This window comes from Saccostrea cucullata, unplaced genomic scaffold (assembly GCF_032062105.1).
Source record: "Saccostrea cucullata isolate Sc308-1 unplaced genomic scaffold, CSIRO_AGI_Scuc_v1 ctg236, whole genome shotgun sequence".
NCBI classification, from domain to species: Eukaryota; Metazoa; Mollusca; class Bivalvia; order Ostreida; family Ostreidae; genus Saccostrea; species Saccostrea cuccullata.
The window spans coordinates 42,841-56,051 of record NW_026932733.1 but is presented as its reverse complement, the minus strand read 5'-3'; the positions used below and the strand labels follow the sequence as shown (position 1 = coordinate 56,051).

The 13,211-nt window shown below is 34.8% G+C and overlaps 1 protein-coding gene across 1 annotated transcript; it reads right to left on the bottom strand.

The window, feature by feature from the left end:
* Positions 1-239: 239 nt before the first annotated feature.
* LOC134235959 (alpha-methylacyl-CoA racemase-like) lies at positions 240-11,644 on the bottom strand. Its single transcript, XM_062718136.1, has 7 exons — positions 11,623-11,644; positions 4,819-4,926; positions 4,380-4,515; positions 3,651-3,794; positions 1,612-1,794; positions 991-1,155; positions 240-909 (listed from the first exon to the last, which is right to left on the bottom strand). Exons 2-7 carry the CDS (start codon positions 4,924-4,926, stop codon positions 506-508), a joined length of 1,140 nt encoding a protein of 379 aa, XP_062574120.1. The 5' UTR covers positions 11,623-11,644; the 3' UTR covers positions 240-505.
* Positions 11,645-13,211: the final 1,567 nt, after the last annotated feature.

Here is a 13,211-nt window from a genome sequence, read left to right as displayed (position 1 = left end):
TAGTCTATCTATACAGAAATATGCATACTGATCATAACACTACATATTCACTGGATTTAAGTACATTTATTTCAACAAGAGACCAAATTAAGGAAAAAATTTCATTCAAATAGAAGTATACGTCATTGAGACATTTTTATCTTTTTCTGTGCATTAATTTTTTTATGCTTTAATTTTCAGAGATCAATTATTGAATATTTATCAAAAAGAAATAATTTCCCATGATAATCAGATTGAGATAAAGGAGAGTAATGTACTATCATTAAATTATTTGATTCATTTAGGAAAGCAACAAATATCTAAGTTATTGATTATGAATGTCTGAATACTGAAAATATGATGTACAAATTTCACATGCCGATATTCTGGATCTTTTTCATGCGTGAATGCCTCGTTGATCATTATTTACATATTTGCTTTAAACTGAACATTTGCAAAATTTATCATTCATAATAGCCAAAATACAACATACATGAAAAATTCGGCCAGAAATTGAGGTAAAAAGTTATAACTTAGCACTGCTCTGTCTTTGATGAACCACCTCAGAATCAATAAAGTTCTGGATTGTGTTCCCTGAAAAACCAATTTCCTTCAGAATTTCTACAGTATGCTGTCCTAGGTAAGGGGCTGGTAACACTTTATCAACACCAGGTGTACGAGACAGCTTAGGTGCTGGACCGGATTCATATTTCCCATCAGTGTTTTGTAAAAACGATTTATTTTCCACATTATGAGGATGAATTGGTGCTTCATTTGGCTCTAGTACTGGGGTGCAGCATGCATCTGTCTCTTTGAAAATCTCTGTCCATTCATCACGAGTTTTAGTTGCAAACAATTGAGTTAGTTTGTCTTTCAGTTTATCTGACTTTGACAAACTCTGAGGATAATCATCCAAACTAAGACCCAGTCCTGAAAGAATATGAAGAAGTCAGACTGGACTTGTTAAACTATTAAAATGTAATAATTAGGTTTTATTGATGTTCAGCATACCTTGTAAAAGTTTGACATAAAACTGAGGTTCTAAAGCACCAACAGCCATGTACTTTTTATCAGCTGTTTCGTATGTATCATAAAAGGGGGCACCACCATCTAAAAGGTTCTCACCAGGGGGTCTCCCCCAAATAGGAAGGTCACTGGATCTCCACAACCAATTTGCTGAATTGAAAATAAGCAGTTGTGTTCAAAAGGATTTAAGATGCATTCAAAACATATTATTATGAACTTTTTGCAATACATGTACATGTATATTAAATAAATTCATCATATCCTTGAGTACTCACAATATACTTGAACAAGTCAGTACTCAGACATACATGTACTAGTATAAGATTTAAATACCGGTATACATATAAGACATGAATTATTGTTTGTTTTTTTTTCTATTTTAACATCAAGTACAAAATCATGATGTAACGATAGAGGAATTAATTAAAGCTCTCTCAAGGTACCAGTATTTTATTAGAAAATGAACTGCTTTCAATACTTTAGAGAACATTTTGGGAAATGTAAAATGCTAGAAAACTCAAAGACTATCCATATTTGGTATACAACCATTAAATTAATGAACTTGTTAATGAGAACAGATAGACAGACACACATTATTGGACATACCTATATAAGCCGATCCTTCCACCATGCTAGCATCAATGACTTGACCTTGACCTGACTGTGTTCTTTCATACAAGGCCAACATTATCCCTAAAGCACAGGTCATTCCTCCTCCAGCAAAGTCTGCCAACAAGTTCACTGGAGCATGTGGCTTTTTTCCTTTCCTCCTAAGGTATGACAGAACACCTGCAAAGAAAAGAACAAAGCAGGTACTACTACCATACATTGTGACCATAAAACTGTTTTTTTAGGTTATCTATCATAATCATTTACAAATTGCTTCAACATTCCATCAATCAGTCTATCAATACTCTAACTGTCAGACAATAGTGTATATAAATATGTACCATATACATATATAAGATATAATTTCAAAACTGGGTACAATACTGAATTTTCAAATAGACGCCTTCCCATGATATCATGGCACTCCTGGGACCTTCACCTGAGGTAGCTATGTAATTGATATCATGGCCTGTCTGGGAACCTTACCTGAGGTAGCTATGTATTTGATATCATGGCCTGTCTGGGAATCTTACCTGCGGTAGCTATGTAATTGATATCATGGCCTGTCTGGGAATCTTACCTGAGGTACCTATGTAATTGATATCATGGCCTGTCTGGGAATCTTACCTGAGGTAGCTATATAATTGATATCATGCCTGTCTGGGACCCTTACCTGCGGTAGCTATGTAATTGATATCATGGCCTGTCTGGGAATCTTACCTGAGGTAGCTATATAATTGATATCATGCCTGTCTGGGACCCTTACCTGCGGTAGCTATGTAATTGATATCATGGCCTGTCTGGGAATCTTACCTGAGGTAGCTATGTAATTGATATCATGGCCTGATTGGAATCCTCACCTGAGGTAGCTATGTAATTGATATCATGGCCTGTCTGGGAACCTTACCTGAGGTAGCTATGTATTTGATATCATGGCCTGTCTGGGAATCTTACCTGAGGTACCTATGTAATTGATATCATGGCCTGTCTGGGACCCTCACCTGAGGTAGCTATATAATTGATATCATGGCCTGTCTGGGACCCTCACCTGAGGTAGCTATATAATTGATATCATGGCCTGTCTGGGACACTCACCTGAGGTAGCTATGTAATTGATATCATGACCTGTCTGAGAACCTTACCTGAGGTAGCTATGTAATTGATATCATGGCCTGTCTGGGACCCTCACCTGAGGTAGCCATGTAATTGATATCATGGCCTGATTGGAATCCTCACTTGAGGTTGCTATGTAATTGATATCATGGCCTGTCTGGGAATCTTACCTGCGGTAGCTATGTAATTGATATCATGACCTGTCTGGGAACCTTACCTGAGGTAGCTATGTAATTGATATCATGGCCTGTCTGGGACCCTCACCTGAGGTAGCTATGTAATTGATATCATGGCCTGTCTGGGACCCTCACCTGAGGTAGCTATGTAATTGATATCATGGCCTGTCTGGGACCCTCACCTGAGGTAGCCATGTAATTGATATCATGGCCTGATTGGAATCCTCACTTGAGGTTGCTATGTAATTGATATCATGGCCTGTCTGGGACCTTTACCTGAGGTAGCTATGTAAATTGATATCATGGCCTGTTTGGGACCCTCACCTGAGGTAGCTATGTAATTGATATCATGGCCTGTCTGGGAATCTTACCTGAGGTAGCTATGTAATTGATATCATTGCCTGTCTGGGACACTCACCTGAGGTAGCTATGTAACTGATATCATGGCCTGTCTGGGACCCTCACCTGAGGTAGCTATGTAATTGATATCATGGCCTGTCTGGGACCCTCACCTGAGGTAGCCATGTAATTGATATCATGGCCTGATTGGAATCCTCACTTGAGGTTGCTATGTAATTGATATCATGGCCTGTCTGGGAACCTTACCTGAGGTAGCTATGTATTTGATATCATGACCTGTCTGAGAACCTTACCTGAGGTACCTATGTAATCGATATCATGACCTGTCTAGGAATCTTACCTGAGGTAGCTATGTAATCGATATCATGGCCTGTCTGGGACCCTCACCTGAGGTTGCTATATAATTGATATCATGGCCTGCCCGAGTGGACATGACTCCTCTCTGACCATACCCTGTTAATCTGGCATACACTAACTTTGGATTCTCAGTCAGAAGAGATTTAGGTCCCAAACCTAACTTTTCCATTACACCTACAATATACAAACATTATATCAATATACACTGATCAAATAAACATTTTTTTAGAGCAAAGAATAAATAATGCAGGTACTCACGTCTTGGATACTAATCTAGGGTTATACAGAACACTCATCAACACAATAATGATTAATATCATTTTTTAACAAACATATTTTTTCATTAAGCATTTGACAAAATGATAACGTGAGAAATTCATACACTTAACTGTAAGTATGCAATTTGATAATTACAACTGTCAAATTCAGCAGAACAAGTAAAAGCTTATTCTCATCATATCATGCAGTATTTTTCTGTGCCATACCTTTCCAATAAATAAACACAATTTTTTGCAGATTAAATTTTTCCCATATATTGCTACACTTAATTTTTAGAGCTCCTATTCTAGTCTCATTGCTGACTCTGGAACTTGGAAACAAGATTTTACCTCCGATATCTAGTGCTCCCATCTAGCTTTCCAACATTTTTCAGTCCTATCCTTAAGAAGAGTACATTTAAGTAATTCTTTCTGATCTGTTATCATGTGTACCTTTGAACCTTGTGACTCCTAAATGTTCTTGTCAAGATATAATACATACCTGCCCTGAAGGGTTCAATAAGAACGTCAGCATCAGAACACAGCTTTTTGACAATGCCAATGCCGTCTTTCTTCTTCATATCAATGGCTATAGAGCGCTTCCCTCTGGCCAGCTTGTCCATGTCCACTGAGTGAGGCTGATAAAGAAGTATATGATTAAATATGTATAAGATAAGAAAAGATAAATATGGTATTTCAATTTAACATCCAAAAGAGTCAAAACACTATAGTCTATTTTTTACAATCAACCTTTGTAAAAAATAAAAATTATTATTAGATTTTATTAAAAAAACACACTAAAGGAACGACAGCTTTAATTTTTGCCTCTCTTTGACAGCAGAGGTCATCTTTGTAGATGACCAACTGGATATGAAAAAAAATTCATCAAATGAAGCATTCAAAGAATTTTTGGGCTGCAAAATCCCACCCTAAAGAAATACCTTATCAATTCTAATGACTTTGGCCCCAAAATCTGACAGAATCATGCCACAGAAAGGTCCTGGAGCTAGGCCAGCAAACTCTATCACTTTGACGCCTCGGAGAGCCATCTGGATGAAGAAAATAGAATTATATTTACGATAGGAATAACACTAGACTAGTTCTATGAGTCTTAAATATTTCTGATTGTTCTTGTACAGGTCACAAACAAATTATTTTCTATAATATCAGTACAAGTTGTAGAAGAGACACAGGGGGACTTAGGACACCCTTCTGTGATCAAACCTTTTTTTTTTTTTTTTTTGGATAATTTACACATAAATATGTATGAAAATGAATAAACCATTGTTATAACTCAAAAATCGAAGATTCCAAGGTACATTAATATATATTTTGCCCTTCCCATACGTCTGTCGAGTTGTCTTTTTGTCTGCAAAAACTTAAACACTGCCCATAACTTCTGATTGGTTGGAGCTATGGCTTTTATATTTCACAGGTGTATTCCTATGATTGGGTCTTTCTTTTGGATATGTACCAGTATACGAGGGTTGATCCAAAAGTTCGTGGAATTTCTTCATATTTTATTTATCTATAAGTGAAATTGATTGAAAATTACAAATGAGAATATTAGGGCTGTATCAATATATCGATATATCGATACGTATCGATATTCAAGAATAATATCGTATCGAAAAATAACTTCCAATACGTATCGGACAGACAGTTTTTTTTCCAATTCTGTTAAAAAGATGGGAATTTTAATCACCAAAGATTACAATTCACTTTTTTGAATTAAAACTGTTCAATAATTATATAATTTGAAAGGAAATAACACAGTTTTTATAATTATTACAAAGTACAAAGAGATTTTTATTTGAACATGTACTGTCATTAAACTTTTACTGTCATTAAAAGTTTCATTTTGAAGTGTTATTTGTAATGACAATGACATAAGAACTTTAAAATGGGTAATAAAACACTCAATTGTTATGAAATTCATGCATTAAAATGATTTAAAAGCCTTTTCTGATTGACTTGTTATAGAATCCAATATATCGCATATCGCTTTAAAAAATATTGTATCGTATCGTATCGAAATTTTTGGCCCAATACACAGCCCTAGAGAATATAGACACTTGTTGAATATTTAAAATATAAAAATATTTTAAATATTTCTGATAATTACTCTATGGCAGTTGCCATAGAAACGGATGTTTGGAAAGGCGGGGGAGACATCAACATGTTTATTATCAATTTAATTTTTAATTCTTGAAATGAGAATAAAACCGTCCTATGTGTTATAGAAAACGAAAAATATGTCATTATTACGATTGTTCTATCTTTTATAAACCTTTTTATGAGATTTTTACTGATTTTACTGGATATTTAGTTCATTAGTTGAAGATTTATTGTTCATCTTTAGGTTGTTAGCCAACGTCAAATTTTAATCAAGTCATAAGTTTTATGAAAATCTCGGGATCACTCTATCTTAAACGCGTATATTATTGACATAGGATTGGGAAAAATGCATTTAGCTACTGGGTTCCAGTGTCGTAAGAAATTTAAGAAAAATAGAACTTCCATGGACAATGATTAAAGGTGTGGCCGCCTTTTGGAGGCTCTGTTTTAAGTGTTTATTCCCTAGACAAATTAAAAGCGTTAATGGACGCTGTCGGCTGACGTACTGTTCTTGACATTGCTACTGAAATTGGAACATCATACGGTAAGATGGGGAGTATTTTGAAATATGAGTGAAAAATGAAGATAAGTTGGTACAAGAGGATACCCAGGCTTTTCTTGAGAAAAAAATGGACAAAAGGGCAGCATTTTGTTGAATTACGTATTCTAATTGGACAGTAGGGTGAGATGCTTCTAAAACGTGACGTAACATACCTAACTTGACGTTACGTCGAAGTCTCCCCCGGGTTTCACAACTATCCATTTTCAGAAAGCTCGTGTGACCTTATTGGTGATTGGAACGGGGTGAAATTTTCCAATATTGTTGCAGTATGACTCTGTATTATAAATATGCCTATTGTTTGTTTTCATCAAATCAGGATAAAATTTTAGAAAGAAATTCCACGAACTTTTGGATCAACCCCCGTATTTGACTTCTTGAGCTTGGAGATTGACCCAAAATTGTAAGAATTTACAAACTTAAACCTTTTTCAAGGCTTTTGAACTTATGGTGCTAGGGCTAGCACATTTCAAAAGTGTTTTCAACTTAACATGGCCTTTTTCATTGGATATAATATTTTTTCACCTTTTGACCTTGACCTTTGACACTGACTCATTTTAAAAAAAAACTTTAACTTTGGACATAGTTGCAGATCTGTAGTTCGCTGGTCTGAACAAGATCATCTGTAACAGTGTTTGTGAAACACTGATGCCCCCGAATGGCAACATAGCAAAGATTAAACTTTCCTTAAATGCAAATTTGATAATTCTGTTGGTACCAAAAGTAAGGTCTTCTCTCAAGTAATACAATTGTGAAATACGATAGGCCAAGCACCACCTGTTCAAAAGTTATAGTCAAGGTAAAAGTTTTTAAAAAGTGGGTCAAACTCCAAGATCAAAGGGTCAAAGTTGTTGATATCCAGTGAAAGGTCTTGTCACAAGGATTAAATATGTGAAGTATGAAAGCCCTTGCCCTAACCCTTCAAAAGTTATGTCAATGTTTGTTTTTATAAAGTAGGTCAAACTGCAAGGTAAAAAGGTCAAAGTTGTTGGTATCCAATTACAAGAGGCCCATGGGCCACATCCCTCACCTGAGAAGCTTTGACCATTCTGTTCTTTACCAGATTTCCCCCTTGTAATACATATTGTGACCCCACCCTACCCAACATATCATAATTTAGACAATTTGAAATCTACACTACCCAAGAATGCTTCCACACAAGTTTCAGCTTTGCTGGCCCAGTGGTTCTTGAGAAGAAGATTTTTAAAGATTTTTCCTATATATTTCTATGTAAAACTTGGATTCCCTATTGTAGCCCCACCCAACCCCCCGGGGTCATGATTTAAGTAATTTAGAATCTACACTACCCCAGGATGCTTTCACATAAGTTTCAGCTTTTCTGGCCCAGTGGTTCTTGAGAAGAAGATTTTCAAAGATTTTTCCTATATATTTCTATGTAAAACTTTGATTTCCCACTGTGGCCCCGCCCAACCCCTGGGGGTCATGATTTGAACAATTTAGAATATACACTACCCCAGGATGCTTCCACATAAGTTTCAGCTTTTCTGGCCCAGTGGTTCTTGAGAAGAAGATTTTTTAATGACCCCACCCTATTTTTGTCTTTTCTTGATTATCTCCCCTTGTGAGGAGACTTGGCCCTTCATTTTAATAATTTATATTCCCCTTCACCCAAGGATGCTTTTCACCAAGTTTGGTCAAAATTGGCCCAGTGGTTCTTGAGAAGAAGTCGAAAATGTGAAAAGTTTACAGACGGACGGACAGACGGACGACGGACAAAATGTGATCAGAAAAGCTCACTTGAGCCTTCGGCTCAGGTGAGCTAAAAAGTCTTCTCAGAGGGATTAAAGGGGCTGGGTGGTTGTGGCCATTTTTAGACTATTTAATCTCCTTTAGAAGAAGAGCTCCATATAAAGATATAATAAAATGATCAAATTTTAAAACTAAAATTTATGAAATTTTCTTTGCCAAATGATAGTTGACAGCTTAAGATATCATATCCCAAAATTTAAGTTATATCTGGTAGTTCATAAAAAAAATAATTTGTTGACCCCTAGCCTGCTTAAATATGTGAAGTATGAAAGCCCTAGTCCTTATTGTTCAAAAGTTATGGCCAAGGTTAAAGTTTTTTATAAAGCACATAAATCTCCAAGGTCAAAAGGTCAAAGTTGTTGGTATCCAAGGAAAGGTCTTTTCATAAATAATACATGTGTGAAGTATGTAGTCCTAGTATCTAAGGTTCAAAAGTTATGGCAAAAGTAAAAGTTTAGAATTTTTGTGTAAAAGTGTGTCAAACTCCAAGGTCAAAAGGTCAAATTTGGTGGTACCTAAAGAAAGGTGTTGTCACAAAGAATACACATGTAAAAATGAAAGTCATAGCTCCACTAAATCAAAAGTTATGGGCGAGGTTAAATGATAAAGTCTTTCCGGACAAACAGACAAACAGATATATCTATAGACAGGCAGCTGGGCGGACACAACAAAAACTATATAACCCCGAATCTTCGGTTACAGGGACATAAAAATTTGGAAATGGACGACCAGAGAGTTATACAGCGCCACTCATTAAAAATAGTGTTTATTTAAAGTGTGCAAGTTGAACACAGTCCTTGATTATTTATTTCTTTATACTTACATTCAGTGTAATTTTCCTTATATCTACGACGTTCAAATTTCTATAACACACGCGAAACCATGTCACCGCGCATTAGAATACACAGTAGGAACTATGTGCATTTTCTATACTCTAGGAACACAAAAATATAAAATGTTTTATTTCAATTTAATGAAAAACTATAACCCTGAAAAATTAACTTAAAAATTAATGTAATGTGCGTTAAGAATTAATTTGTCACTTTTTTCCTCGCAATGTTTGTTTGCGTTATTTAACTTTGCAACGTCATTTAATGTCATTTGACGTCACAAACGGCTCTTACATCTATTAACCACGGCAGTTTTGAAGGGCGCTAAATTCACATTTAAGATTAACGAAATAAGCAATTATGAAGAAGGAAAATTAGAGAATGTAAATATAAGCATTGAATTCATATTTTTGGATGTCTTCGGTCCTATAACACACCTGGCCGTGCCGACAAATTATCATACCGCGCGTTAGCGCGGGATGATAAATTTTAGGCACGGCCAGGTGTGTTATATACGAAAGCCGGATAGGCTCATTTTTGAAAAGAAAAAAAAATATTTAATTCGTTATAACGAGTAAGTAATCTCGTTATAACGAGTCAGTTATCTCGTTATAACGAGTTAGTATCTCGTTATAACGAGTTAGTATCTCGTTATAACGAGTAAATTATCTCGTTATAACGACTTAGTTTTATCTCGTTATAACGATTTAGTATCTCGTTATAGCGAGTTAGTTAACTCGTTATAACGAGTTAGTAAATTCGTTAAAACGACTTAGTTATCTCGTTATAACGAGTTAGTTATCTCGTTATAACGAGTTAATTATCTCGATATAACGACTTAGTTATCTCGTTATAACGAGTTAATTATCTCGTTATAACGACTTAGTTATCTCGTTATAATGAGTTAATAAACTCGTTATAACGAGTTAGTTATCTCGTTATAACAAGTTAATTATCTCGTTATAACGAGTTAATTATCTCGTTATAACGACTTAGTTATCTCATTATAACGAGTTAATTAACTCGTTATAACGAGTTAGTTATCTCGTTATAACGAGATAATAATCTCCTTATAACGAAATGATAAGTTTCCCCTTTATTTCCAAATTTAATAGCAATGTGGGAATTAAAAATGGATGTAGTTTTAATGCCATTGAAATTTAGTTGATAATTATCAGTCGTACGTAACTTTAAAATTGATATATTTAGTTGCAAATTTAATTTGCGATATGGTTTGAATAATATTAATTCTGAACTATCTGGCTGTCAATAATCACATTTTGATAAGTATAGCAATCTTTATTTGAAAACATTTACACATTTATTCGTTAACGTGTCAAAGGACATAATATTAAAAAAATATATATTGCCAAATGTACTTGCTTCAAAGTTTGGCAATTTATGTATGACAACTTTCTCCGATAAAAGACACTACTTTTTAAATATGTTTTGGATGACTTATTAGCTTTCATAATCAATGTCTATGAACTTAAATTTATACATTATGATAGCAACCTAACACAGGCATTAATGCAACATATATTATATACACAAAAATGTTTGAAGAAGGGGGATATGGAGACATCAGCAGTTAGGTCATGGGCGTAAAATTCTAGGGGTACTGCCAACACAACATCACGAGACAGTCATAAGTTTCGGTATACATGTATTTGTCTTCGGTCTTTTAAGTAAACAATACAAATCAACTGCATCGTTTATACATAAACGAACTACAATCAAAGGAACAACCCCTCGAAAAACAAAAAAAAAAACTAGTTTGCTGTTTTTCAACAAAATCTTTATCATACACACTTTATTAAACAACCTTGATCGACTCGGTTTTATATGCTCTACTTCCTATCATTTAGATATATCAACTTTAGACCAGTGTTTAACTCGTTATTACGAGAAAATCAACTCGTTATAACGAGAAAAATTAACTCGTTATAACGAGATAACTAAGTCGTTATAACGTGATAACTAAGTCGTTATAACGAGATATTAACTCGTTATAACGAGATAATTAATTCGTAAACGAGATAACTAAATCGTTATAACGAGATAACTAACTCGTTATAACGAGATAACTAACTCGTTATAACGAGATAATTAAGTCGTTATAACGAGATAACTAACTCGTTATAACGAGATACTACTAACTCGTTATAACGAGATAATTAACTCGTTATAACGAGATACTAACTCGTTATAACGAGATACTAACTCGTTAAAACGAGATAAGTAACTCGTTATAACGAGTTAAATTTTTTTTTATCTTCTCAGAAATGAGCCTATCCGGCTTTCGTAGTTATAGGACCGAAGACATCCAAAAATATGAATTCAATGCTTAAGTATAAACATGATAAATGTACATATTAAAGCTACCATCTTCCTTTGGGTATCAATAATTTAGACATCATGTGACTGTGAAAGAACTAAGACACAACTGTACACTCTTGTATTAATACCCTTTTAGTTTATGATCAATAAATCCACTTCTGTTTCCTAACCCATCGCCATCGGCATCGGTGGGTTTGTCTGTCTACTTTCATTTTCAGAGGCCATACATATGCAGAAATAACCACTTATCCTACGTTTTAGCAAATGACATGACTACTCTGAAATGTATGGTCATTGTTTGATTAAATGTCAATTGATTAAAAGCGCTAGCAAACTTACCTTGCAGATTCTCCCTTGTTTCTTGAATAAAAAAAGATTTCGTACTTTGAACTTTGACCTATGGTAAAAGTTAAAGACGAGTATGATCATGAATCCGGAATATTTTATTATATTAATGTTCTTGTAAAACACAGACAAATCAGGCACCAAAGCAATAATTTTCAGGGTTAAACATCTAGATTTAGAATGTCTTGATTTTATTCAAATAATCATGTTTGAAATATTAAAAAATTAGTAAAACACCCCCCTCCCCCCCCCAAAAAAAGTCAATGGAAAGATTCAGTTTCTTATTTCAGAAAGTACATAATTTATACTGAGTATACAATTTGGAATCTTGAGTTAATCAAAACTCAAAGGCCTTCAAACAGGTACCATGCATGAATACACTCTTCCCAGGCGCGGATTTTTATCAACGCACTTTGAAAATTATTTTCAGGGGTCCGTTTTACAAAAGAACTAAAAAAGATCCAAATTTCCTTTTGCTTACAACTTTCTAATTTTATTGAAAATTGTTTTAATCTATGAAACATATGGAGATAGTATTAATTCAAGAACAAAAGTCCATAAAACTCTACAAAACAGGAGCAGAGCAAACATGGACCTCCAAAACATCAGAGATGGAATCAGGTGCCATGGAGGAGTGAGCATCCCGTGCTGTCCGGAAACACCCGCCGTGTGCTCCTTAATGTCATGATCGAACAAGATGTGTTTGTGAAACACACTATGCACCCTGCGGCAACAAAGTTAAAAAAACATATTTTTAGCAATAGGTCACAGTCAAGGTCACAAGGTCATTGATCTTGGTGTCATTTGAATAAACTTGATATAATGAAGTATGTATACCAAATATGAAGTCTCTATCTCTTATGGTTCAACAGTTATGGTGAAGGTTCAAAAAAGGTATTTTTAGCATATAGGACACAGTCAAGGTCACAAGGTCATTGACCTTAGTGTCATGTGGAAGGGCTTATTTAGTGAAGTACTTGCCAAATATTAAGTCTCTATCTCTCTTCATTCAAAATTTATGGTGAAGGTTAAATTAAGTTTGCCGACAAAAAAGCTATATTTAGCGTACAGGTCACAGTCAAGGTCACAAGGTCATTGACCATGGTGTCATTTAAAAGAGCTTAATCAGTGGTGTATGCATACCAAATATGAAGTCTCTATCTTTTATGGTTCAAAAGTTATGGCAAAGGTTAAAGTTATAGTTAAAAAACAATTTTTAGCATATAGGTCACAGTCTAGGTCAAGGTCACAAGGTCATTGACCTTGATGTCATTTGAAAGAACTTAATTAGTGGAGTATGCATACCAAATATGAAGTCTCAGCTATTCATGGTTCAACGTTATTGCGAAGGTTAAAGTTTGCAGACAAACAG

Bases quoted from the DNA above. Each gene is read 5' to 3' on its own strand.
- LOC134235959 (XM_062718136.1), bottom strand. From the start codon at position 4,926: ATGGCTCTCCGAGGCGTCAAAGTGATAGAGTTTGCTGGCCTAGCTCCA. The intron at 1,795-3,650 runs GTGAGGGTCCCA...TTTTCTTTGCAG, and splicing joins CAATTATATAGCAACCTCAG to GTGTTCTGTCATACCTTAGG. The intron at 1,156-1,611 runs GTATGTCCAATA...TTTTCAATTCAG, and splicing joins GGAAGGATCGGCTTATATAG to CAAATTGGTTGTGGAGATCC.